Raw genomic sequence first — 27,490 nt, 5'->3', positions numbered from 1 at the left:
GGGGGCCTCCAGAATTTTCCTGGCCCCAGACACAGAGGCACAAGTTCGCATGTACACTTTGCCCTCTGGCAATTGGAGTCCTCTGGCAATTGGGGGGTGCAGGGCCCCAAAGCAAAATGGTGGGCTGCAAAGCTATTAGTAAAATTCCTGGGAGATGGAATATTGACAGGCGAAGCTTTTGCTGCAATTGTGTTTTCCAACTAGGGGAGTCTAACCCTGTTTCATGGCTACCTTCCACACAGTTGTTAAAGATGCAAGAGTCCTGCACTCCCAACGGTGTCAACCGTAAACCGTGTAGGTGACTCAGCTTTAAGAGTAGAAACAGCATAGTTGGGGAATATTTTTAGAACATATACACGTACGTATGTATAGGTGAACATCCGTAACTATAAATGAATTACATTCACGGGCAAAATCCAGTGATAAGAAACAAATAAAAACACAAAGCTAGGAAAGGAAGTACTGTATCTTTCCTGCCCTTGGTGGTTTGGTTGCTGTGTTCCGTTCCTGATATTTTGCACCAAAAGGCAGACAAACCAGTTTCATTAACTCAATAAACAACAGTCAATTGTTGTTGGGTCAGTCAATAACCCGGCTTAACCTACCTTGCTGCCATTAACCATAGTTTTTCTTTTTAAATTATTTATGCTTTTCAGATTTATACATTACACTAATTTTACAATCATTTTAACATTTCAAAACTTGACTTCCTTCCCCCTCTTTCTGCGTTTCCTTAAAATTTATTTTTAATATCTCCTGCATGTCCAGATTAACTTAACTTGGCTCATTTATTCATCTACTTTAAATACGTACTCTTATGAAACTGCAGGTTATTACAATAATCCTGCCAATGTTCTTATCTGTTTATATCTTTTTCTATAAATATTCAACAAACCATTTCCATTATTTTATAATAAAAAAGTTTGTTATCTGGATTTCTTATTCTTCCAGTAACTGCCATTAACCATAGTGGTGCATCTTTGTACTACAGTGGTACCTCGGGTTAAGTACTTAATTCATTCCGGAGGTCCATGCGTAACCTGAAACTGTTCTTAACCTGAAGCACCACTTTAGCCTATGGGGCCTCCTGCTGCTGCTGCGCCGCCGGAGCACAATTTCTGTTCTCATCCTAAAACAAAGTTCTTAACCTGAAGCACTATTTCTGGGTTAGCAGAGTCTGTAACCTGAAGCGTATGTAACCTGAAGCGTATTTAACCCGAGGTACCACAGTATCAAGGATCAGGCCAGGGTGGGGGACAACGGGCAGCCAGGTAGGCCTACACTTGACATGAGCCTTGTAGGGCGGGACAGGGTTTCCCTCATTTTTTGTTTGAGTTTATAACTTTATTCTAACAAGACTGCTGCCCTAGGCCTCAGATAAGCTATGCATGGGCCTGTCAAGGACTCTGCCTTTTGGGGTGTGTGTGTCCCCACCCCCTGAACCCGGTCTGCAAATTAGTACATCTCCAATCTTAATCTGGTTTGATTACTGCAAGCTTACAGCCACTACACCCATTTGGGAGTAAGCTCCATTAAACACAAATATTTGCTTCTGAATAGGTATGTATGCCATAACACTGCAAGTTAACAATACGGTGACTTCACCTCTGCAAAGTTTTCACATTTTACATTTGCCATGGGATGAGATTTACCGTATTTTTCGCCCTATAGGACGCACCGTCCCATAAGGCGCACCTAGATTTTTGGGGGGGAAATTAAGGGGGGGAATTATTTCCCCCCCAGGCGCGGGGCTGGGGCGGGGGAAGCCCGAGCTTCCCCCAACCCCAGCCCCCAGAACAGGCAACTCTCCGCAAGCCGTGGGAGCCCGGTGCTGCGTGAAGTCTGGGCGTGCTTAGCTCAGCGCGCCCAGGCTTCAGCATGCAGGCAACTCTCCGCAAGCCGTGGGAGCCCGGTGCGGGCTCCCACGGCTTGTGGAGATCTGTGCGAAGCCTGGAGAGCGAGAGGGGTCGGTGCTCTCAAGGCTTCAGCGAAAGCCTGCATTCGCCCCATAGGACGCACACACATTTCCCCTTCATTTTTGGAGGGGGAAAAGTGCGTCCTATGGGGCGAAAAATACAGTATTTATTTTTAACATACCACATACTTACTGTGTAGTAGTATTTGTGCAAAATTACTTTTGTTAAAAGAAAAAAACTGTTCCCTGAGCACCCCCAGAGCAGTTTTTCCTTATAACAGTTCTGAAGCGGTATCTGATTTCAAAATAACCCAACAGAGGAAAGCTGCATCCTGGTTGCTTGGAGGAAAGGAAGTGTAACAGGGTACAAGAGGAAACGATGTCTTTAGAACTATGGAAACTCCAAGAACTACAAAATGAGACAGAAGCTGGAAGGAGCTAATTTGTGAATTTAGTGCTGCTCATGAGTGGAATTTTTTCCAGTGTCCACATGGTACATTCTTAATCAAAATGCCACCTTGTATTCCCCGCTCCTTCCAATTTAAACCAAATTTACCATTCCTCCTAAGTGTGGGGTTCCCCCCCCCAATTTATCAGGTTTTCTGGGAAGCCTGGATCAAACTGGATTAAACGGGAAAATATGGGGTGCGATTTTGATGAGGATGGTGTTGTGTGGATGCAACACAAAACATGCATGCCTGAGCAGCACCACATCCACAATAAACAGCTGTGTGGAAGTGCATAGCTGTCAACTTACAGATTTCAAAATAAGGGACCAGCAGCCTCGAAAATAAGGGATCAGCAGCCAAAATAAGGGATTTTCTGGGCACAGGTATGTTCAACTTCTGAGCCCCTCTGAGCCAAAGGCAGAAAGCCCAGCCAGCAGCCAAACGAAGCCTCAAGCCTCAAGGAAAACCACCGTCACCTCTCCGCTGGGAAGCGCTGAGCAAAGGCGAGTTCCCAGGCAATGCAGCCGATTTGATCAGCACAAGTCATGCAAGCTCCACTCCCCCAGTCGTTCTTAGACTTCTTATTGGGTGAGCAACGCAGCCAAGTAACACAGTTGGAGCCTCCCTCCTCCCTGGCTGGCAGGGAGGGAGGGAGAGGAGCTGCTTCCTTTGAAACCCGGGAAATTTAAGGGACATCATCAATAAGGGACAGCAGCGGGACATGGCACTGGGATAAGGGACTGTCCCGCCAAATAAGGGACGCTTGACAGCTATGGTGGAAGTGCCCTAGAAGAAAGATAGCAGAGAAGTAGGAAGGAGAAACAAAAGAAAGATCAATGAGTGTAATTAAAAAAAAAATAATTCTCATAATTAATATTTATACCTAGGAAATAGTTCAATCTTCCTTAAAAGCACTACACATGTGAAAATCAAAATGGGGAGAGTGTTGTCTGGTGCATCAGTCCTAACTTCAATTATCTAGATTTCGGGGGGGGGGGGGGGGAGAGACTATCACATTTGCACCGGTAGGGCATTCATTCCCACAGTGGAAGACAAGCAGTAAAAACTCCAGTTGTGTCGCTTTGTGAAAACGTACCCCAAACAATTCATTGGAAAATATTTTTCTTAGTATAAAAAATGGACGAACTAACAAGAGACAGGTGTGTTATAACTGGGAAATAGGATGTTGGACAATATGAGTTGTATGCAAATAACATCTGAAAGACATTCCTATATTTGGTAAATATGTAAAAGAAGCAATGAGAAGGATAGTTCCTCTTGAATCCATCATGAGAAGAGGAATATTGTCTCTGTAGGAAGTGCCTTGTTGAGGTAAGCCTCATTTCTTCTTATTTTATTAGTATTATTATTTTGTACACATTATGGCATCACATAATGAATTCTACTGTCTTTTAGTATTCCTGTACGCATATGACCTTTTTAAAATAAGTGCAACTTACGTTTTTGACATTTCCAGTGATATTTGCGGATTAAGCCTGGGAGCGTTCTTTAGGTCTGTACAATCTAGGAAATATACCGATGTTTCCTTTTGTTGCTCATTTTAATTTGTTGGATTCTTTGCTTCAGAATTGCCATCTTGCACATAATTTTGCTTGGGTTATATTTATAAATGTGCCTATTTGAAAGTCAAGATCCACTGGAATAAATGGGACTATTTACCAGCATTATATTTTAGTCAAAGGAACTAATGTTTCTATGTTGCTGTTTATTTTGAGAGTAGGTAAATAATATGTATCAAGGGCTATGTTCTAGACTCAAATTTGACATTGAATTATTTTAATTGCAAATTTGATTCAGTTTTGCAGTTGGTTAATTGGTGCTCTCTAACTTGGAACATTTCCTGCTCTTTTAGTGACCGTAAAATGGAAACCATGGAGAACAGAATCATTCTAGAAGAGTTGCTGATGAAGAAGTCTCAGCAAAAGAAAAAAATATCTCCAAATAATTACAAAGAACGACTCTTTGTTCTTACGAAAACAAGCCTTTCCTACTATGAATATGACAAAGAGGTGAGAAATAGATTTCTTAGAATGCAGTGTAAGCGGGTAAGAGATTCTTGGGTATTCAACCTCTGGCTAACGCCTTTTCATGTTATGTATTCCTTCTTATGGGTGTTGGGAACTTTCTCCCTACTTCCTTTTATGTTCTTAGAAAAAAGGAACCAGAAAAGGGTCAATAGAAATTAAGAAAATTCGATGTGCAGAGGAAGTGAATCTAGATGAACCAGCCCCGCCAGAGCGGCAGTATCCCTTCCAGGTAAAACTGTACACAATAAAATATTTTCGGTAGTGAATTCATATTTTGCTGGATGGTGCCTATAGTTTGAATGCCCTCCAAAAAGAGAAAACCCTGCCTCAGCATGTTGTTGAATATGTACTGGTGGCCCAAGACATTTCAGCCAAAAGACCTCCTTCAGTGGCTTGGTATACTTGTTCAGATATCTTGAAAAAACATCTCCTCCAATAACTCAAATGTAGCAACACTGAAAGGAAGCCTTTATCAGATGTTTGGCAAGTGTGTTGTTATGAGTTTAGGGTGGGTAGACTGTAAGCCTGAGCCCCTTTAATTCCTGAGTCCAGCAGGGATTCAATTCCTGGAATAGCCAGGCTAGCTTCCTAGTGAGGTAATGGCCCCCTAAGTATGGGCCAATGAGGTAACAAAAGAAGTGGCTCTGTGCTGGATAACAAATAGGTGGGCCATCTTCCTTCAACTCACTGGTAGGCAAAGGCCAGTGCTGAGAGTTGGAAAAGAGAGAGCTAGAAAGGAGAAGGGGCAGGCAGCAGGCTGGGCAATTGGGAGAGACAGAGTCACGCCTGATTCCTGTTTGAATCCGAGGAAGAAGAAAGACCTTCTTGGGGTGTTAATGCCGTTAGCCCTTCCATTGTAGGCTCAGGTTGTGTATATATGTATAAATAAACCATACATCCTAAAAACACCACAGTCTCCGTTTTCCCTCAGTCGGGAGAAACTGAACTGAGGGCAAGCACCTGGAACCTTGCACTGCTTGGAAACTGGGATGGCATGCAACAATATGCAGAAAGATCTCTCTTTTTGGAGTTTTGCTTGGTGGGTGCTTCCTGGTGTGTTTTACATTTTCAATGCACCAAATGACTTGTGATTCGGAGGAAATGACCAAAAAATTAACATCATCTAGGAGATGAATTATTTGGTTTCCACAGAACTTCTATATTTGGAACACCCTTTTTAGGGCAGTGGCCTGTCTTGTTCCTACCCAGATAACACTTTGCTGCAAAGTATGCTTTGAAAGAGATTTTGAGGCACAGGGAGCGGTTTTAAACTCACTTCTGCTGTTATTATGATAAATGCTGAGTGTAACACGGCTTTTTGGTGACATGTTTTTGTTTTATTTGAATTTTTGTGCTGATAATATTTTTCCTATTGTGTCTTATCATTTTATTATTATTATTTTTGTTGATATTGATTCTGGATTCAGATCTAAACCCAGCTCAGACTGATTTCCCAAATATACACATTCAAATCTGTTGTATGCACAGCTTGAATTAATTCATCTACCTCCCCCGCCATGCACTGTAATTTATAACTCTCTGCACATGGCAGTGTCTGAAATTATACTGGTTTCTCCCATATCACGCATGAAATACACCAGCATCTGGCAGGCCAGCAGTGCATTGTTTATTTTAGTGCTCAGTAACACCAAAACTGTTTCCTCCTATGCATAGATTGTGTACAAAGGTGGCCTCCTGTATGTTTTCTCTGCAAACGAAGAGAGCCGGAGCCGATGGCTGGAAGCTTTGCATAAAGGTAACAAGCTGTTTCATCAGACTCTGAGGACTCTTTAACGTTTCACAGCTAACCTGAAAGGATTTCCAATCCAAATACAGTCGTGCCTCGGGTTAAGAATTTAATTCGTTCCGGAGGTTCGTTCTTAACCTGAAACTGTTCTTGACCTGAAGCACCACTTTAGCTAATGGGGCCTCCTGCTGCCGCCGTGCGATTTCTGTTCTCATCCTGAAGCAAAGTTCTTAACCCAAGGTACTATTTCTGGGTTAGCAGAGTCTGTAACCTGAAGCATCTGTAACCCAAGGTACCACTGTAGCATAATGAAACTTGGCTGACTTAAGGAAATTGATAGTGCCTTTGTGAGAAAGCTCTTTACAGAACAGCTTGAAGAAGAAAACACTGTGGGAGGCTTTCAGAGTTCAGTAAACCAACTGAACTTTTTTTTTTTTTTTAAAGCAGATTAGCCGCTTTGAAATTGAAAACTAATTTTTGCAACTATCTAAATGGCATGTGTGTTTTATGGTGGCTGCCTAGCCTTTACCAGGGCCGTAGCTAGTGGGTGGTGAGGTGGGCCCCTGCCAGGGGTGCAGGTGGGGGGGCCCTGCAAAATCGGCTACTGAGACCCTCCGCTGGGCACCCTGTCCAGCCTGCCTAGTCACTTGTCACTTCTCTCTCTCTCTCTCTCTCTCTCTCTCTCTTTCCTCTTGCACACCCTCCTTCAAGGGTGCCAAGTTGAATAAAATATATGGGGGGGGGGCAGGTAAGCACCACCCTGTATAATCAAGATAGAGTGCATGCTTGCTAATTGAATGGCAATGCCCAGTAACTGGGGGTGGGGTGGCCTCCTCAAATATTATAGGGGGCGTGAAGGAACCTTGGCTCCAAGGAGCTGACTCCCATGCCCTCCTCCCTATTAAAGTGGGGTGCTCCCCACTTTATGTGACTTCACTTATGCACGCAGGGGCCCGGAAGTTAACCCGTGCGTAAGTGGGGAGATGCCTATATACCGTCATCTAGGTCAGCCTTCCCCATCTTGGTGTCCTCTCTCTGTTTCGATTTCCTTCAATCAGAATTCATTACAAAAAAAAAGAGTTCATTACAAGGTGAAGTGTGTGAGGAATTGAATGGATGCAGGGGTCGGGGTCGGAGGACAGGCAGAAAGAAGAGCCAATTTGTCTGTGGCTAGGGGCACAATCTAAGGGACGCGGGTGGCGCTGTGGGTTAAACCACAGAGCCTAGGACTTGCCAATCAGAAGGTCGGTGGTTCGAATCCCCGTGACGGGGTGAGCTCCCGTTGTTCGGTCCCTGCTCCTGCCAACCTAGCAGTTCGAAATCACGTCAAAGTGCAAGTAGATAAATAGGTACCGCTCTGGTGGGAAGGTAAACGGTGTTTCCGTGCACTGCTCTGGTTCGCCAGAAGCGGCTTAGTCATGCTGGCCACATGACCCAGAAGCTATACGCTGGCTCCCTCAGCCAATAAGGCGAGATGAGCGCCGCAACCCCAGAGTTGTCCGCGACTGGACCTAATGGTCAGGGGTCCCTTTACCCTTTACCTTTAGGGGCACAAGCTTGATGGTTCTGCCAGGGGCGCAAGATCACCTAGCTACGGCTCTGGTTTTTAGCACACATAGTGTATACGCCTACGCCACAAGTTCAACGTCAGTGCTTCTTTGACATTTTGGGGGCTGATGGACACACACACAGCTCCCCTGTTAATTCCAGTGGAAGCAGAAAGCTTCATAAGGAAGGCCCAGAGCATCTGCTTTGCATTCAGACGGCCCCAGTATTTTCTGGTAGGGCTGGAGGTATCCCCTGCCTAAGCCCAATGGATCAATGTTCTGACTTGGTATTTATTCATTCAATCTTTACCCTGCTTCCCCCCCCCCCCCCCAAAGATGCCCAGGGCACCAAACAACAAATGACGGGATGTCTTTACAAACACCTTTGAAACAATTCAAATACAGATGCAGGCTGGGAAAGATCTCGATTTAAAAGGCTTGTTGGAAGGCGCACGCACACACACACAGACACACACACACGTAAATAAGGCATCTCCCTATGTGTGCAAAACTGCCCCCTTCATGCAAGAGAATGAGGAATTCCAGCTCAGGTTGAAGTTCAGTATGTGCAATATATATATATATATATATATATATATATATATATATATGTCGGATTTTATCTGTTGCTTTTACTTTTGTTTTAGTGTCTTATTTTATGTTTATGCTGTACATTATCCTTGAAATTTAAGGTGATGTAAAGTGGTATATAAATGCTTTAAAGTAACAGAGGACTCGGGAGCTCTGAGCCAGAGGCTAAAGCTACAATCCCGTATCTGCTGACCTGGGAATAAGTCCCATTGAAGCTTCCTTTTGAGCAGAACGTGTATAGAAGCGCAGTGTTAACCATTTCTAAACTGTTAGTACAGTTATCACTGCACTGATACACGCAGTCAGGGCTGGTCCACAATATTGTGCAGCCTCAGCCGAAAACCAAAATGGAGTCCCTTCTGTTCCATGAGCAAAAGTTGACCAGACCCCCAGCTGCATCTTACTTCAAGACTTGCAGCAGGACAACATCTTCCACTGTTTCTGAGTGTAGCAACCTAGGAGGTGCAGGCTAGGCCCTGGGGCAACCACAGCCCTATCCACTATGACCTCACCACTGGTTTCCATCCCTGAACATTTGCTTGCTGAGGCTTTTGCCTCATCTGCCTAATGGCAGGGCCAGCCCTGACCTCAGTCCATATTCTCAGCATTCGCACCTTGTCCATGTGAATTGGCCCTACATCTGAGCTATTAGTCTATATTGTTTTATAGCAGAAACATTTTCAGTCTCTTCCTCTCTCTCCCCTGCCACCCCCCACCTCCTCTGTTTTCTATGCTTTCCAGAGATTCTGGGCAATACAGATTTACTAAACAAGTACCACAGCAGATTCTATTCCAACGGGAAGTTCCTGTGCTGCAATCAAACCTGCAAAGCGGCTCCTGGATGCATAATCTGGGGAAAGTGTAATGTGTTGTTTCATCTCTTTCTATCATTCGTACAATGGAAATTTGAGACTTTTTGTGCCCTTTCCAATATTATTTATTTAATTTTTATTTTCCTAGGCATTTCCATTTCTTTCTTTTTTTTTACAAACTGCCCTTTCATATAAAATATCACAATGGAGTATACAGACCAAAACCACAATTTTGCAATAAAAGCAACAAAGATATCAGTAACAGTAAGCCCACGTGAAGAGTGACTGACTGTTAAAGCACTCTGGGAATTGTAGTTCTTGGAGTGGAATAGAGGTTTCCTTAACAGCCCTCAGCATCCTTAGCAAACCACAGCTCCGATAATTCTTTGAGGAAAACCACCATAAGTGTTTAAAGTATTGTCCTAGTGATTTAAATGCATGGTGTGAGTAATTATTATGGGTGACATTCAACTCAGTTTAGCCCACTGAAATTATTATGATCTATTATTTATTCAATTTATATTCCACCCTTTCATGCAAAGATCCAAGGACTGTGTACAACATTAAAAACATAATTGACATAATGCAATAATAAGAAACAATAAAACAGTCACAGAAAAAAAATCATAACAGTCCCAATGGCACCAGGAAGCCACCGTAGAAAAGGTCCTTTCTCATGTTGCCACCCTCCGAACCTCTCAGGGAGAGGGGACACAGAGAAGGGCCTTCTTGGTAGTGGCACCCGCCCTGTGGAACGCCCTCCCATCAGTTGTCAAGGAAATAAACAACTACCTGACTTTTAGAAGACACCTGAAGGCAGCCCTGTTTAGGGAGGTTTTTAATGTTTGATGTTTTATTGTGCTTTTAATTCTGTTGGGAGCTGCCCAGAATGGCTGGGGAAACCCAGCCAGATGAGCGGGGTATAAATGAATTATTATTATTATTATTATTATTAATATTATTAGATGACAAGTGCAGCGTCTAGGTCAGTTTGTATGGGGAGAGATGGTCCTTAAGGTATTGCGGTCCTGAGCCTTTTAGTATGACTAAGTTAGCGCCATTAATTTCAGTAGGTCTGCTCTGAGTATAACTTGGTTAAATGCTGTACCGCCCTCTGTATCTGGGGTGTATAATTTCAGATTGCAGGTGGGGGTTTACATGATTGGATGCTCCTGCTCCATACATTCAACCAACCAACCAACCAATCAATCAATCAATCAATCAATCAAGCCTAGTTTTCCCCCTACCACAGGCACCCCCAAACTCGGCCTTCCAGCTGTTTTGGGACTACAACTCCCATCATCCCTAGCTAACAGGACCAGTGGTCAGGGATGGTGGGAACTGTAGTCCCAAAACAGCTGGAGGGCCACGTTTGGGGGTGCCTGCCCTACCATATGTGCTTATTTGAAGAAGAGCAACCCGCTTGCAGATGGAAGTAAAACTGCTCAGACTGAGCCTTTCCCAACAGTGAGGGGGGAACCACAGCAAATTTGCTGGAAAAGAAATAAGCAATGTCCTGTTGTTTTTACAAAGCTGCAAATGTCAGTGAGCTGAAGTATTTCCAAAACAAACTATCTACATGCAAATATTGCTCTCCGTCCGAGTTCTTGGCACAAAACATCACTGTTTTGTTTGCCAGTTAATTTGTACAGTTAGATGAGCAGGAAGGAACTTTTCCCAACCACCCTTTAGACTCTGAGGTTTTCAGCATAATGTAGTTGATATACTGCCTTTTTCAAACAGTTCAGGCTTTTAAAGAAGCATGTTTGCGTGGACAGGCGGAGTCCCCAGATCCCGCGCGGTCCCCCCGTCATGTGGAATAACGACTCATGACAACGTGCTATGGGATTAAATTGGCCACAACTTTATTAAATTTCAAATGTGGGTAGACCTTGGCTCAGGCATTGGGCGTTCTCCCTCCCCAGTCGGGGACCTAGGGAGCATCAGGGTTATCCAGTGGGGGGGGGATGGGCCGGCTCTGGAGAACATATGTTCAAGCAGAGATAGCCGCCCCCGTTACGCCGCCGCCGCAGGGGAGAGCAATGACGACCTTTCGGCGTACGGTCAAAGCCTCCCTTCAGAAACCCCTTTTACGGGGAACCCTGGTATCGCCGCCGCAAAGAGGAAGATGGACTAAAGGATTCCGCCCAAGGCCCGATACCGCCAAAGTTGTGACGTTTTGCTACGGGAAAGGCGAAACCTGCCAATGCAGGGAAATTCCTTTCCGGCCCTTTAATAGCGACCTTAACGTAGCAGCGCCCGCATACCTGCGAAGAAAAGTTAACCTGCAAAACCTGTGAAGAAAAGTTAACCTGCAAATAAGACATTAACTGAGGGTGGGTAGGGTGGGAGAAGCTCTGGAGCCAAGTGAGGATTCCCAGGTAAGATCCTCCCTCTATTGTGTGGGCAGGTAATCCCTCCCCTACCTGGCCTGGTCTCCTTGGCAACGCTTCCCCCAGGTGGGATTGGACAACTGACTGAGGTAGGCGGAGGTCTCCAGGTATCCCACCTGAGGGAAGGCAAACCAAGCCTATGCTGTTGGAGCAGCTCCAGATCTAGGGGCTGCGCGCGTCCACGCAAAGGGCGCCCCCTGTTTTAAGCGGGGAGCGGTCATTATACCATGCTTGCTTGGAATGTAGGAATATAAATGGATTTGACCAAGGTCCACATTGTAACCCCACAGTCTGTTTTCAACCAGATTTTGCTCTCAGAAGGTAATGAGGGAACAATGCAGCCCACTCTGGGTTAGTCCATCACTCCTATGGTAATAAACAAAGCTGCCAGATAAGGGTTTTCCAAAGTCTGCTTGTCAGTGGAGATTCAGGGCATTAATTTCACCCAGCCTTTCCCCCCTTAATTCTTGATATAGATTACATTCTTCACAGTGCAAGCAGTGCAGTGAAACCGCTTCCACCGGTACCAGGAGCACAGGTGAATAAAGCTTTGCTTTAATAAAGTGAATATGGATTGTTTATACTCTAGATATTCTGCTTCCATTAGGAGGAACAATGTGGAATTGTTTGAAAGAAGAGGGGCCCTTGCCTCATATTTCTCTTGGAACAGATGGAAAGAGTAGACTTTTTTTAATCACGTAAACAGTGAAGGATATTCATGTAGGGTCATCTTCTCAAAACTTGTAAGGGATTGGACCAAGCTATTCAGACATCAGAACACACCAGGAATAGGTACTAGAGAATTTTATCTCAGAATTATAACAGTAAAGAAGTTTGAAAGTTATAGCAGAAAGTTAACATGCTTACACATACAAAGACATTTCCCAAAAGGGGACTCCTCACAAGAATCAGATTATTAAGAGATGGCCATGAACGTGTGATTTTATAACCCCACAGCTATCTATGCCAAGCCCCACAAAGGGTCATTTGTGATATCAAGCTAATTAGCATCTCTATTGGCCAAGCACAGATAAGACCACCAGACCCATCCCCATTAAGTCAGTTTAGCTGGCATACGCTCTGACTCTGCTAATAATCTTGAAACTGAGTCAATTTACTCAGTTTTCATGAGCCAGCATCCTAGCTTAAATGTCTGCTGAGACCCCAATAGTTCACCCGCCTCTATGTCCAGGCCAAAACATACAATCTTAGATTATATCTGTGCCAACTCTATACATAGACAGGATTTTCACTGGGTTTGACCATTTCAAGGCTAATTCTGTACTTTCAGCTCCTGCTACCAGGATTTAATATCAGCTCAGTATTTTCCACTGAGAATATCCATGTCCTTTCACTTTCACACACATTGTCAAGCATTCCAGCTTTCAGTAGCACTAGGTCTAAGGGCTTTTCAGGAAACATCTGGTGGCACTTCCCTTTTTCCAGCTTTCACCAGCACTTGATCTTAGGGCTTTCCCCCTTTCAGTTCCCCAACCGGTCATCTGGCCTGGTCATCTGGCCCAACTCTCATGTTATCTCCTTGGCAGCTTGTGATTTAACACTTTTTGCAAGGAGATTCTAAGCAGCTTAAAGCAATTCTCTGACCTATGATGTATAATGTATAGCCTGTTTATATGCAATCAATAGCCTCACAACAACCATAGGTTTGTTGTTTCTGATGGGATTTCCATAAAGAAATGCAGTGAACTGTCAATGACCTAAACCTAAACAGAAGGGTGTACCTTTTGCACTGGATCCCCCTGACCATGGTAGTCATTCATAGGCCATCTCTTCTGCAAACCCAAGTGGTAGCTTGTTTGCTTAGGGTTGGTTGAGCAAGCACAGGATGATTCACTTCTGCTCTAGACTGTACAGGCAAGTCAGCAAACAGGATGACCCAGGATACAGTTTTAATAGTTGTCTGTGACTCTCAACCCCTAGCACTCTCTTTGCATATACATGGAACACTCATGATAACTTTGTCCCAAATTGTTCAGAAGTGGGCAGCATTTTTACTCCCAATGGCCACATGCAGCTGTGGGCAGACACAGGAGTGGGGGAGGGTGCTGTAGGTCAGTGATTAGTTCATAGTTCGTTGGCATCTTATAATTGTACAAATTACAGATACTGATTTTTCTGTTCATGTTGATAAAAGAACTTCCTTAGCCACAGTTTAAGGATTAACGAGGTTACGCTTGTAAAGTACACTGGACACTTGAAAAGTGCTGTGGAATTTGTTGTTGTTGTTGAAACGGCAATGATTTCTTTCTCTAAATTCTCTGTGTGGCATATCTTATGTTACCGGCTTTCAGAACAATGAGTACGACCATCAACCTCCAGGTCAAACGCTTGACAAGTCATTTCTGAAAGAAGCAGTAGCTATTTATAATTATGAGCCAAAAGGAAACTCTGATGTTCCTCTTGTGAGAAACAATAAATATTATGTTATGAACGATGAGGCTCCTGATTGGTGGCTCGTGAAGGATTTGGACGGGTAAGTTTCCTCTGCCTTGTTTAGAGAGATTTCCTTATTACTGAGGTATAGTTTTCATATTCTGTTAGCCGATGTACTCGGAAGAATTCTAACAAAGAATTACCCCAGTTTAACAAACAAACCCACTGTGTTATTTTGTTTAAAGCTTGTCTAATGATCAATTCAGATGGTGCATGAACTGAGTATGTTTCCATGGACGGTTGATGGTCTTGGACTAGGTTCAAATCTCAGCCTAGAAGCTCCATGAGACTTTGGTTCATTCAAAGTCCTTCTCAGCTAATCCACCTCACAGGGTTTCTGTGAGGATAAAATGGGGAGAAACCATATGTATGCTGTCATACAAACAGCATAAATGTTATTTATGAATAACCGTGATGAGTACTTGTGCATATGATCTACTTACATCTACAACATGGAAAGTGCTTGTATAAGAATTGGAGTTCTCTGAGATTGGAAAAATTGCAAGAGCCAGAGAGGTTAGCTGGCTGCACATACTTTGACTTGTGCAGTCCTATCAGCCAATGGAGTACTGTATTTTTTGCTCTATAAGACTCACTTTTTCCCTCCTAAAAAGTAAGGGGAAATGTGTGTGCGTCTTATGGAGCGAATGCAGGCTGCGCAGCTATCCCAGAAACCAGAACAGCAAGAGGGATTGCTGCTTTCACTGCGCAGCGATCCCTCTTGCTGTTCTGGCTTCTGAGATTCAGAATATTTTTTTTCTTGTTTTCCTCCTCCAAAAACTAGGTGCGTCTTGTGGTCTGGTGCGTCTTATAGAGCGAAAAATACGGTAATCTGCTGTTATGCCAGAGTTTACATTGATGTTGTCCCAGCAGCAATGTGAAAAGCCCAATCATAATAAAGAGGTAATAAACCAATTATGATACCCACTTCCACAAAGACACTAGCAACACCATGACTATCCACCAACCACATTGCTGCCCCTGATCCCACATGGATGGAAGGCACCAATTATCATGCAGTACCAACAGAAACACATGGCAACTTCATGTCACCTGGTCTCTATTTGTTTCGTTTTATTGCTCATCGTCTTCCTTCCAAGTGCTTCATGTAGGTTTTAAAAAATAACTTTTTTTGTATTTTTCATTTGCAGAAATGAGGGCTTTGCACCCTGTGCCTATTTGAAGGAGGTATCCCAGGCCACTGAAAAACCAGGGTAAATCACAATCCATCCATTCTGACTTCTATATTCTATGCTGAATATACCAACGAGAGAATCCATATATTTATCCTGTGAAATCAGGAGTGACTAGCTGTGCTCCTACAGATGTTGTTCAACTCCCTCAGATTCAGTGAGGAACATAGGAAACAGCCTCTATTCTGAGTCAGATTGTGGTCTTTCTGGCTCACTATCGCCTAGGTGTAGATTAATATCAGTGTTGCAGTTCTCCTGACGACCGGGGGAGTAAATGGAGAACTCATTGTGCTATTTTTGCATTCACAGAAGAAGTGTCGATACAGCTAAAGCGTCATCAACTGAAGAGGAGGAAAGCATTGCTAATAATGAGTGAGGCGGATATTGGGTGTGGTTGATCATTGGGATGGCGGTGCGCAATGCATTAGTTTAAGTATTCAGTGGAGGAAGACCTTTACTACAGGATAGGCAAGCAGAGATATAAATGCCCTATCCTGCTGGCACTGATATACACAGCACTACTGCTGCTGCCAGCTTCCCCATGCTTCTGTCTGTGCAAACATTATTACTGTTTGTTGTGTTTGCATCCCACTCTTCCTCCTCCATCTAAAGGCTGTTCCAAATCTCCCATTACACCCCCACACACCCCAGACCAGTCACAATCTTTTTAGGTGGTGCTAGAAAAGCTGTCATTTTCCCATCTCATCTGAACATTTGCAACATGTAGATAGCAATACTCTGTTGTAAGGACTGCTGAGGCACTTTTCAGCAATTAGGAAGAAGTCTATTGTAAGGATTTATGAGATAATGTTCGTGAAGCATTTGGGGGTGGGGGGAAACGATGTATACATATGTTCTCTGTGGGGTGTGTGTGTGTGTGTGTGTGTGTGTGTTGTGGTACCAGCATTAAATAAATGGGGCAGCAATCATCCATGCTACAGTAGTAATTGAAAATTCATTTTCAAGGGAGTTTAAGCCTGTAAAGGTTTCACAGAAGTATTTACTTAGAAACTGCATATGGCAGCCACTGCTTAGTAAATATGTGAGGGTTTTAAAAGTGAGTTTCAGAACTTTTTAACCTGTCCCATGGGATGCTTAACAACATGAACATATTCTTTAAGTGATTTATCAGATAACCTTATTCCATGGCATGCTCATTGTGCGGGAGAGATTCTCCAATCCTCGTTCAAATAATGAAAGTGTTACTCCATAATAATGCAATTACAGAATAATTGTGTGCTGTGAATGTAATATGTTAGCAATTTCTTTTGTTGCAGTTGGTATGCTGGTAAACTCTCAAGGGCCCAAGCAGAACAGTTGCTGCAGCAGAAGGTAGTGTTTAAAAATTCCTACACATTTATTAGGTTTATGCATTGCCTTTAGCTGCAAGCATTCGCTTCCTTCCTTTGAAATAGTGCAGGCTGGGAGTGTCAGAGAAATCAGAAACGGAAGTGGAAATTGCCGTTTTTCACATTTTTATCCCAGATCTGGAATGAAAATCAATCCAGTGAATACAATTGGTATTCGCTCACAACATTTAGATATAGATATAGATATAGATATAGATATAGATATAGCCTACAACCAATACGCCATTAATGACTTTCTTTATACAGAGTTTCAACATTTCCTTTACATCAAAGTGAATGGCATGGAAACAATTATGTCATTGTTTACATTAAATCCATAGCATATGAAAAGAATGATTTATATTATGTTAAATAGCATGCAGTGAGATAGATAATGTAGTATTTGGCAGAAACAGAACTTCAGCAGAACGGAAACATCACTGATTGTGCCAAAGTTGAGGTTGGAACCGAAATTGCTGCCTTCTTATGTGCTGCTGCTGCTGCTGCTGCTGTTATATATTTTATACCCCACCTTTTCCCCTGATGATACTCAAGGCAGCTATCAAGGGCCAAACTATACACGCCGTTTGTTGTGCAGCTTCACACTGCATAGCTAATTCTTCTGACGGCAGATGTAGAGAGGCCAGGCTAGATCAGGCTGTGCTCCCAATCAGAACCCCCATCACTGCCACACACCTGCCTGTTCACAATGAGAGTAAAACAAGTCTACTTAATGGCGCTGACACTCCTGGAATTAGAAAACTGTAGTGGAAGAGATGCCAACTCAAAATACTCATTTAGTGTTAACTTTAAAATTTGAGGGCATCAAGAGGGAGTTGAACACTCATGAGACAAGCAGCTGACTCCCCTCCTGCCTCTCCATTAATGGACCCCAGCGAGTACCTGAAGAAAATGAACTCTTCCGCATAAACATTATAATTAGATCACAAACTGAATTCAGAGGAAATGTGTTTAGGATGGGCGGCTATGCTATTATTTCTTTTTCAGAGGGCTAAGATCTTTCCAGCCCTCCTCCCAATTAATGTCTTCCATTCTGTGCCTACCCCCCTCAATATTTTTTTTTCTGGTGCAAATTAAGGAGTCATGGGACTCAGCTATACAGCTGCAAATAAAACGTTTTAAGTGCAAAATACAATGTGACACTAGATGGCGATGGTGAGACTAATGGAAAATTCAGTGTATTTTTAAAAACGCTTTTTAAAAAAGCATTTTCAGAACTTTTTTTTTTATATGTGTGTAGGGTGAACAATGTACATAAGCATGTCAGCTGCCTCTCAGTGTGTTGGTGATGTCCGTCCTTACGTATGGTTTGCTTGCACTGACCCTTGGTGATTGGCAAGGAGCTATACAAAAGCATAGTTTGATGCACTTTTAGAACATCTCTAATACAGTCGTACCTTGCTTCTCAAACGTAATCCGTTCCGGAAGTCTGTTTGACTCCTGAAACGTTAAAAAACCAAGGCGCGGCTTCCAGTTGGCTGCAGGAGCTTCCTGCACACAAGCGGAAGCCCCGTCAGATGTTCGGCTTCCGAAAAACGTTCTGAAACCGGAACACTTACTTTCCGGTTTTTGGAGTTCGGGAGCCAAAACATACGAGTACCAAGGCATTCGAGAACCAAGGTACGAGTGTATATCAATGAAACAGGCTTCACATTTTATGAAACCAACAGAGCATCCACCCTCTCAACTACTACAAAGGTTCTCTTCTGGTTTTTATTAAAAGGGGAAGGATGGGGCTTACATGGTTCGTAATTCCAGCCATGCAGGAAAATACACTGTATCTGTACTCAGCATGACTTGCAGGTAAGTAGGCAAGGTATATATAATATACCCCTCCAATATAATGTATACCCTAACCAATCTGTACACTTGCTTTTTCTGGATTCAGATTGCATCTGTGTTCATATATAATTCAAATTGAAGTGTCCCTATTCTGAAGGCTGGTTTCAGTGCTACGTGCTTGTCTATATTAAAGCTCATGGGGAAACAGGCAGAGAGAGTGGGAAGTGGAGAGAGAAATTAGGAGGTATGATAGGAACTGACAGTTTGTGGCAAATAAGTTAAAAGTTACACACATGAAAGGAGAAGAAATTACAGGAGATGAGCAGAAACACTTGGAGACACAGAAGGAAGGGGGAAATATAAAACAGATTGCGCTCTCTACTTAGAGCCTTTGGATCAGTAAATTCTGCTAAAAAAAAAGAGAGGCTGAAGACTCAGCTATACAGCTGCAAATAGAACATTTTAAGTGTGTTTTAAGTGTATTATACAAATGTGACACTAGATGGCGATGGTGAGCTAATGGGAAATTCAATTTTTAAAAAAGCATTCTCACAGTGTTTTTTTATATATGTCTAGATTCAGCCCAGGTCATGATACCTCCAGAACCAATGTCTAGACTTAACTTGAGGAAAGCTAAACTACTGTATAGAACTCTGCCACAAGGGAATTGCTGTAGCAAATAATTTAGCTGTTACCAAAGGGATTAGTTATCAGTAGTGAATGATGTCTTTAATAGCCAGGTGATTATGTCTAGCTCCATTTCTGTCTAAAACCACTTTGTCACTGGTGGTCCTCAATAATGTTATGCCCCCCCCCAAGTGGGCTTTGAAAAACCCCTCCTCTAAGAGATTCCTCTCCTTTTCCTTATGCTAGCTGGAATGGTTTGTCTTCATTTTTTCCAGAGATAAAAAAGGAATCGTTAAACACTACCATGTCAATGTAAACAACAAAAAACAGTTTTACCTGGCTGAGAATTACTGTTTTGATTCAGTTCCTGAGCTTATTCGTTATCATCAGCACAATTCAGCAGGTAAATCACTTTATCATTTCATGATTTGCATTGTGTTCATGAATGTCAATTTCCCTATTGTGTGTGTTTGCTTTTAGTACAATCCTACACATGTTTACTCTGTAGTAAGTTCCATTGTGTTCAATGGGTCTTACTCCCTGCTAGGTGTATTTGTGATTGTAGTCTAAGTGTGTGAGCTGGGAATTCCCAATCTTCATCTTACTTCATTCTCTGACTAGCTAGGTAGACTTATAAACAAACTGCTCTCTCTTAGCCTCAGTTTCCTAATTTCAATACTGGCAGTGCCTAAACATGTTTACTCAGAGGTAAGTCCCATTGTGTTCAGTGAGGCTCACTCCAAGGCAAACTGGGCATAGAATTTCGGCCTGAGAAGATTCTACTAAGGCTTACCATTGCTGGTCCTATCATTGGGCAGTGCAGTTGCTGCTTCCTGGCAGCTGATGTTGAATTTCAAGAAAGGACAGCAAATTGTTAATTATTTATTTGTTTTCTTTTATTATGGAAAGATCCAACATCTTCAAGTGCTGTGTAAATGATAAGGGGAGCGGATGGCGCTGTGATCTAAACCACTGAGCCTCTTGGGCTTGCTGATCAGAAGGTCGGCAGTTCGAATCCCCATGACAGTGTGAGCTCCCATTGCTCTGTCCCAGCTTCTGCTAATCTAGCAGTTCGAAAGCATACCAGTGTGAGTAGATAAATAGGTACTGCTGTGGCTCAAAGGTAAATGGCGTTTCCGTGCGCTCTGGCTTCTGTCACGGTGTTCCGTTGCACCAGAAGCAGTTAGTCATGCTGGCCACATGACCCGGAAAGCTGTCTGTGGACAAACGCCAGCTCCCTTGGTCTGAAGAGCGAGATGAGCACCGCAACCCCATAGTCGCCTTTGACTGGACTTAACCGTCCAGGGGTCCTTTACCTTTATATCTATAAATGATAATAACTATTACAGATCCAGGCAAAAGTAGACAAAGAACATTAACTATATTTGACAACAGCTTTTGATTTCTCCAATTATCTGCATATTTTAGTCACAGTAAATATTTTTTCCCCCTTGGAAGTAGGTCATGTTTATTCCCATAAATCAGGGATCAGGAATCTGTGGCCTACCAGAGATTACTGGACCTCAGCTCCAACTAGTCCCAGTCAGCACCGCCAGTGGTCAGGGACGATGAAGTTGGGAGTCCAGCCCTACTTAGAAATGCCAGTGGTTGAACCTGGGACATTCTACATTCAAAGCAGATGCTGTCTACCACTGAGCTACAAAATGGACACCTCTTTAAGAGAAGTTGAGAAGACATCAACAAAGGGGACAGACATATTTCCATATCCAGGGTCTCATAACTGAGAAGACCCTGTCATGAGTTGCCATGGAGTGTGCCATGATTATAGATGGAACGTTCAGCAGTGCCTCTCATGCAGGTCTTAAGATACAGGTTCCCTTTCTCAGCAAATTTACCATATTTGGTGAACTTAATTTCTAGGTATAGTTACAAGACTTCGACATGCAGTCTCCACGAAAGCAAACAAAGTTCCATCCACAGCACCTTTGGGAAAAGGTAGGGGAAAGCCTTTTTTGACTGTGGTAGGAAATTAGTAATAGTTTTTCCAGGAAACCCTTCTCCAACAGCAAAAAACCCTCACACCAAAAAACAACAACATATATATGATCTAATATAACAACTCTTTCTATCAAACTTAGGCCCCTGGGAGCTAAAGCGTGAAGATATTGTCTTGCTGAAGGAAATAGGGAGTGGTCAGTTTGGAGTGGTGCAGGTGGGAAAGTGGAAAAAGAAATACGTTGCTGTTAAAATGATCAAGGAAGGGTCAATGTCTGAAGATGAATTCTTGGAAGAAGCTGAAACCATGATGTAAGCAAGGGTTTTCCCTAAGTGACACTAAGTCCATATGTGCCTACCTGTACATTAGGAACTGCAATAGAGATCATTCTGACAGTCAGTATCAGCCCTGTCTGAAGCAATGGAGGTGGCAGCCACAGTGAGGGCCTTCTCAGTGGTGGCACCTGTTCTCTCCACAGAATTCCACCTATTTTGTTGTCATTTTGGCACCAGGCAAAGAGCGCCCTGTTCTTCCAAGCCTTTCAGCCTTAATGTGAGCCCTGCTTATTGTAGTGATTTGGCTTTTGAGATCTTGAAGCCTTTTAGTTTTTGTCTTCTGTATTTTAAGATTTTTCTTCCACTTCCTTTTATGTAAACTGCCTTGGGAACCTTTGTTGAACGGTGATATAAAAACATTTGCAATAATTCAATAAACGAAAGGGACAGGCTATATGCAGCTCTCGGGGGCAGAGTGAAGTGTTTAAGCACCCTTTCCCTAATTTTTAATTGCCTCTGTTAAATATTCCAAAGGGTATTGTTTAAACTTTTTGACAACTGTAGACATAGCATCCGTATCGTTCATGCAATAATTTCAGCTTCAGCTCAGTCAGCAAAACATGAGACTCTTAATCTCAGGGTTGTGGGTTCGAGTCCCATGTTACGCAAAACATTACTGCATTGCAGGGCATTGGATTAGATCACCTTCTTGGCCCTTCCAACTCTAAAATTATATGATTTGCTGTGGTCTAAACCACAGAGCCTAGGGCTTGCTGATCAGAAGGTCGGCAGTTCGAATCGCTGCGACGGGGTGAGCTCCCGTTGCTCGGTCCCTGCTCCTGCCAACCTAGCAGTTTGAAAGCACCTCAAAGTGCAAGTAGATAAATAGGTACCACTCCGGCGGGAAGGTAAACAGCATTCCCGTGCGCTGCTCTGGTTCGCCAGAAGCGGCTTAGTCATGCTGGCCACATGACCCGGAAGCTGCACGCCGGCTCCCTCGGCCAATAAGGTGAGATGAGCGCTGCAACCCCAGAGTCGTCCGCAACTGGACCTAACGGTCAGGGGTCGCTTTACATAACTAAGATAATCATAGGTTTTGTCTGCCCTATCAATGCCTTTAATATGAAGAAGCATTTTTGTCAGTTATTTACAATATTGTTTGATTAGTGTTCCTTTAGACGAAAACATTTGTGATATGAATGGATGTTCTGGCCAATATGGGTTTTATATTTGCACTGCAATCCCTATTGAAGCACTAGCCATGTCAAGCCTTCCTTGACTATATTTTTGATCCAACTAGTATCGCTCAGCCGTTACACTGTGTTATTAATTATTATGTCTTTATGTAGCTTCTGGGGGGGGGGGGGGATGACTGAGAATAGACAATAATTGCATGGGTTTTTGGAGGTGCATGCAAGTGCCCTGTGTATGTTTATATAAGTGTTAAAATCCAGTACTTCGTTTTAGGAAACTGAATCACCCCAAACTTGTTAAATTGTATGGTGTTTGCACAAAGACCTATCCCATCTACATAGTGGCTGAATACATGGCTAATGGCTGCTTGCTTAGTTACTTAAAAGCCCATGGCAAAGGGCTGCATCGCTTTCAACTGATGGAGATGTGCTACCATGTTTGTGAAGCAATGGCTTTCCTTGAGGAACATCAGTTCATACACCGCGATTTGGTAAGTTCTTGGAAAGCAGAACTTGGAATGGGTGTGGATTTTTTTGTTTTTTAACAACCTGTGGTTGTTTGGGGGGCGGGGGGTGATTTAGGAGATTCACAGCACTGATCAGCATCACATCTGTTTCTAAGCTGATTTTGTTTCTTGTGCTCTCTGCAAAGGCTGCTAGAAATTGCCTGGTTGATACTGATCTTACGGTGAAGGTGTCCGACTTTGGAATGACAAGGTAAGTCTCAATCTTTAGCTTCAATGGGGGAAAATATTATAATGCTGATTAAAAAAAAACACACACACACACACACACACACACATTAACGAGACATTCAAAAATGGCAGCTCTCATGATAACCTAAAAGGCACCACATTTTCCTTCTCAAATAATCTGGAACTAAACTGCAGTCAAGTTATCCTGGGTTAAGAAACTCATGGCCGGGCGGCTAAGATCAGAGTTTCGTTACTGCTACCAGCATCACAGACAGCAGCTAAATCAAGGTTTTGAGGTTGTTTGTTTGTTTTAAAAGAAGCTGCTTTCTCCACTGCTTCTTGAAGTAAGGGAGTGTTTAGTGCACAACCCCCTCAGGGTTGTTGGGTTTTTTTTTCTGTCTTCATACAGAGATTGCCTGAAAAATGTTTTGGCAATCCTCATCCCACTCCTGGCTTATGTATCAAATATGGATTGAATCTTCTTAAAATATTAATACATTTTTAAATACTATTTTGAGATGGATTTTTTAAAAATAGAAACATCTCTGCTTCATAGTGAGCTGTAAATTATTGGGGGGCAAGGCGGGGGGGGGGAATTTGTCCATCCCTAAACTAGCCTCAAGCTAGTGGTTATCTAAGGATCTTGGGAAGTTTTCATATTGATATTGTTTATAAGAAACATACTTTACATTTGCCAGAAGGTTGTTGTGAATTTTCTTTTCGCATTCCATGTCCAAACCAGCTTCTACAAAAAACGGATAGATGGGTGATTTGATAACCAATATTTTGATATTTGTATTACTGGGTTGTAGCCAGCTCAGTTTTACTCAGAGTGAACCTATTGACATGAATGGATCTAAGTTAGTTATGGGTTAGTTATAGGCCTGTCATTGGGTACAACCATCTGGTTGTTTTTGGCAGACATCTCAGCAGAGTAGGTTCAACTGAGGTGTCACTCGGATAGATCCTTCATTTTGCTCCGTGAATCCTAAAAAGTGAATCTTGCCTTATAGATATGTGCTTGATGACCAGTATGTGAGTTCTTTAGGAACTAAATTTCCTGTGAAGTGGTCAGCACCAGAGGTTTTTCATTATACCAAGTTCAGCAGCAAATCGGATGTGTGGGCCTTTGGTGAGTATGTAATGCAACTATTGAAAATGCTACATGTGAAGTGAAGAAAAGCCCTTAGATGTCGTTTATCTAAATAAATGGACCTGTGACTGATCAGGCACAGAGTGATGATATAATGCACCCTAAGGAATTCGTCTAGTGAAACCAATAGGACTTGTGCAGGCCACATCTCTGTTGGATTACGCCCAGATTGTGAAGGTCTGTATTGCATGGACTTTCTTTGCCATATAGGAAATATATTTCCAAATGCATGGACAGCTCTTTGTTCTCTTTCTTTTTCTCTCCAGCTTGGCTTTATTTCCTAATTAAATAGCTCAGTGTCACAAAGCAATTAAAACGTGGGCGTTAACACACTTTTGGAAATACAGCAGTCTTTTAAAAATATGCAGTCAGATAGATGATCAAATCTAGATACCACTTCTGCCGAGCCATAGCAGCACTAAACAAAAAGCAGAGGAAAGGATACCTCTCAGGAGTGGCAGCAACTAGTACAATGATGCTGTTTATCAGTTGCCGATTTGTACTGTGCCACACCTTTCCACATCCTGCCCATTTGGACCAGCTGCCAGCAGTTCACACAGAGATTGACATGCTCCCTTTTTGGCTTGTGGATATTTCAAGTGCACTTTCAAGAAAAGAAAAAGGTAGCTGTGAAGTCAAAGAGAAGTAGCTTGGTAGCACAAAAAATGCATGACGGAACAAGAACAAGTTATAAACACTTAAATTAGCGAGAGAGGCTGTGGGTTTTTAAACAGCAGAGGCAATTCAGTATACAGCTGGTCTTTCATCATGTTTTTACTGTGAAATAGCTTTGGGATATTTTATGAGAAACGATTCATGAATGGAATGAAATAAATAATGGGCATCTTATGCAGAATATGATGCTCCTATATCAAGAAATAACTGTCACACAAATAAGGATGCTTCCAGGCTGTTGCTATTTGGGGGTGGGATTCATTCTCACACCTTGCAAATTCATGTTGCACAATTGAAGTTGATTGAATGGTCTTGCGTAAACAAAATACGACATTCTGCAATGAGGAAAGCGATGGGGGAAACACAATGAAAAGTGGGAGATGATGATTGCTTGATGCCTCATCATCTAACATCCCTGCAAACAAATCGGAATGGAACCTCAACAAACAGCAGACGTCCTCCTAACCTGCCTGCAAACTTAGTGCCAACAAATCCACATGAATGCTCAATAAACAGATTGCCCGGAAGCAACCTTTTTTTATTTTGTAATGTCCTTCTGGGTTTTATGTACCATTATAATACCTTGTTTTCCTCCACTCTGTGGACATGTCTACAGGAATTTTAATGTGGGAGGTGTTCACTCTGGGGAAACAACCTTATGAGCAGTATGACAATATGCAAGTGATTGAAAAGGTTTGCCTTGGCTATCGGCTTTATCGCCCGCAGTTGGCTTCCCAGGCAATTTATCAAATAATGTACAGCTGCTGGAATGAGGTATGTGTCCTAGTTCACGAGAGGCTGAAAAAGAAAAGTGATTTTAGCTCCCCCCCCCCCCTCTGCTATTGCTGTCTTTTGCAGCTGTAGGCCTCTGGTTGCGCCTGGACCTTCTCTTGTCAGTAAAGGCTCACTTATTATTTTAATAGGAGAGGACAAACTCCGCACAAGCACAGAACTTGTGACTCCTTTGTAGTGAGAAGACTAAGTGTGTAGGAGTCCCAGGTGTGTCCAGTGGTTTGGACTAAGGTGCCTGACTTTAAATGATAACACATCAGAACTGAAGGGAATCTTGAACAATTATGGTTTTCATAAAAGCATTATTTTGTCAAAGGATTTGCTTAAATTAATAAGAGAAGCATTACCTTCCCTGGAAAGTGCACGCACACACACACACACACACAAGCTACTTTGACTTTTTAAACAGGAAGCCTGTGATGTAGAAAAATAAAGCTGTAGTCCTGTTTTTGTAGCCTAGCATGCCTACAAAAAAAAATGTGTTTGTGTACCTCTTTTGATTTAGTCAACCTTATTCTTAAGTGCATCAGTAGCTGTGTACCCTTCATTTCACATCTGACCCCATTTATGAAAAAAAGTTTTAACACCGCTCCAAAAGTTTGAGTGTGTGGTACTGCCATAGGCACTATTTATAGGTACTGATCCAAAAATACACTCCATGTTTTATTATTATGGCACCTGTATTTACCGTAGGTACTGTTCAGACTGGTCGCATTTGTGGTGGGCATTGGAGATTGTTCAGGTTCAGAAGGCATGTAAAACAACCCAGGTTTCATCCCCGAGACCCTCTTAGATGAAGGCTCTCAAGCTTTTGGATTGGGAAGACCTCTCCCTAAGACCTTGGAGACCCATTCTTAGTCAGAGTACACAATACTGGGCTAGATAGACCAATGCTATGAGGATGAGCAAGGAACATCACATGCTCAAAGAGGAGCTTGTTTGACAAAAGTTTCCAAAGGCGAAACAATAAATGAAATGTAGATGACCTTCCAAAGTTCTTCATGCTGTGGCACGGAATGTTCCCCACATATTAAGGTTCCTACTAGCCAAGGCCTTGCGATGGGTGGAGGGGCTCCTTTTGGTCCCCCAGTGGGTGTGACTCATGGGGTGGTGATATAAGGCAAGGCCTTCTCGGTGATGGTGGTGCCCCAGTTATGTCCATGGCTTGGTTACACAGCTAGAGGAGATCTTTTAGTCCAATTTCTTCTGCTTGCTATACTGTGTTTTATTGTATGTTGGTTTTAATTATTGTTACATGTTGATTTTGTGTGTTTTGTATTTGTTAATCACGTTAATAATAATAATAATAATGGCCACCAATCAATGGCAGGCGCTGACTTGGTTGGTTTCTCCTTTTCATACAGCTGCCTGAAAAACGTCCCACATTTTGCCATCTGCTTTCTCTCATTGAACCACACAGAGAAGATGACAAGCACTGAAGGATTGTCCAGCCTTTTCTTTTGTGAGCCCTTGCGCTAATGCCATCTCTAAAATCTGGTTTGGAAACTCTTACCCCAATGATTTATTAAACCAGTGAAACGGTTAAAAGATGAATAAAAGAAATGGCATGAGAAACACATATTGAATTTTTATTTAAATATTCATGGGTTGTTTTTCTTCTTCAGATTACAGCTTTGTTATCACTTCTAAAGGCTGCTGAGGATCTGTAGTAGAATGCAGTTTGCATATAGCAGTAGAGATGGGAAGGCCTGGAAAAAAACTGGAAAAATTGAAAAAACAACAACAGTCCCGAGTCTCCCCCCCCCCCCCGTTTTCCCCCAAAACCAGTTTTTTCCCAGAAAAATTGAAAATAATACTTTGA

The 27,490-nt window shown here is 42.7% G+C and overlaps 1 protein-coding gene across 3 annotated transcripts; it reads left to right on the top strand.

The window, feature by feature from the left end:
- Positions 1 to 1,524: 1,524 nt before the first annotated feature.
- BMX (BMX non-receptor tyrosine kinase) lies at positions 1,525 to 27,243 on the top strand. Of its 3 annotated transcripts, none has more exons than XM_081002558.1 (19): positions 1,525 to 1,560; positions 4,238 to 4,394; positions 4,537 to 4,641; positions 6,087 to 6,168; positions 9,039 to 9,158; positions 11,979 to 12,040; positions 13,815 to 13,996; positions 15,108 to 15,170; positions 15,459 to 15,521; positions 16,427 to 16,481; positions 18,243 to 18,322; positions 19,204 to 19,331; positions 20,810 to 20,884; positions 21,028 to 21,196; positions 22,628 to 22,844; positions 23,006 to 23,070; positions 24,062 to 24,180; positions 25,493 to 25,650; positions 27,033 to 27,243. In XM_081002558.1, the coding sequence occupies exons 2-19, from the start codon at positions 4,248 to 4,250 to the stop codon at positions 27,105 to 27,107; spliced, it is 1,965 nt and encodes a 654-aa protein (XP_080858684.1). In that variant the 5' UTR covers positions 1,525 to 1,560; positions 4,238 to 4,247; the 3' UTR covers positions 27,108 to 27,243. The 3 variants fall into 3 exon arrangements, with proteins under 3 accessions (XP_080858684.1, XP_080858682.1, XP_080858683.1); XM_081002556.1 differs by lacking the exon at positions 1,525 to 1,560 and adding an exon at positions 3,403 to 3,524; XM_081002557.1 differs by lacking the exon at positions 1,525 to 1,560 and adding an exon at positions 3,403 to 3,696.
- The last annotated feature ends 247 nt before the right edge of the window (positions 27,244 to 27,490 follow it).

This window comes from Podarcis pityusensis, assembly GCF_964106645.2.
Source record: "Podarcis pityusensis genome assembly, chromosome: 4".
Taxonomy (NCBI): Eukaryota; Metazoa; Chordata; class Lepidosauria; order Squamata; family Lacertidae; genus Podarcis; species Podarcis pityusensis.
The sequence above is the reverse complement of the archived record's forward strand: the minus strand, read 5'-3'. Positions and strand labels throughout refer to the sequence as shown.

What these genes read in the sequence shown, in the direction of transcription:
- BMX (XM_081002556.1), top strand. Translation starts at nt 3,502, where the DNA reads ATGGACGAACTAACAAGAGACAG. An exon ending in TCCGACTTTGGAATGACAAG is followed by an intron (nt 23,071 to 24,061) that starts GTAAGTCTCAAT and finishes CTTGCCTTATAG; the next exon opens with ATATGTGCTTGATGACCAGT. An exon ending in TGTACAGCTGCTGGAATGAG is followed by an intron (nt 25,651 to 27,032) that starts GTATGTGTCCTA and finishes CTTTTCATACAG; the next exon opens with CTGCCTGAAAAACGTCCCAC.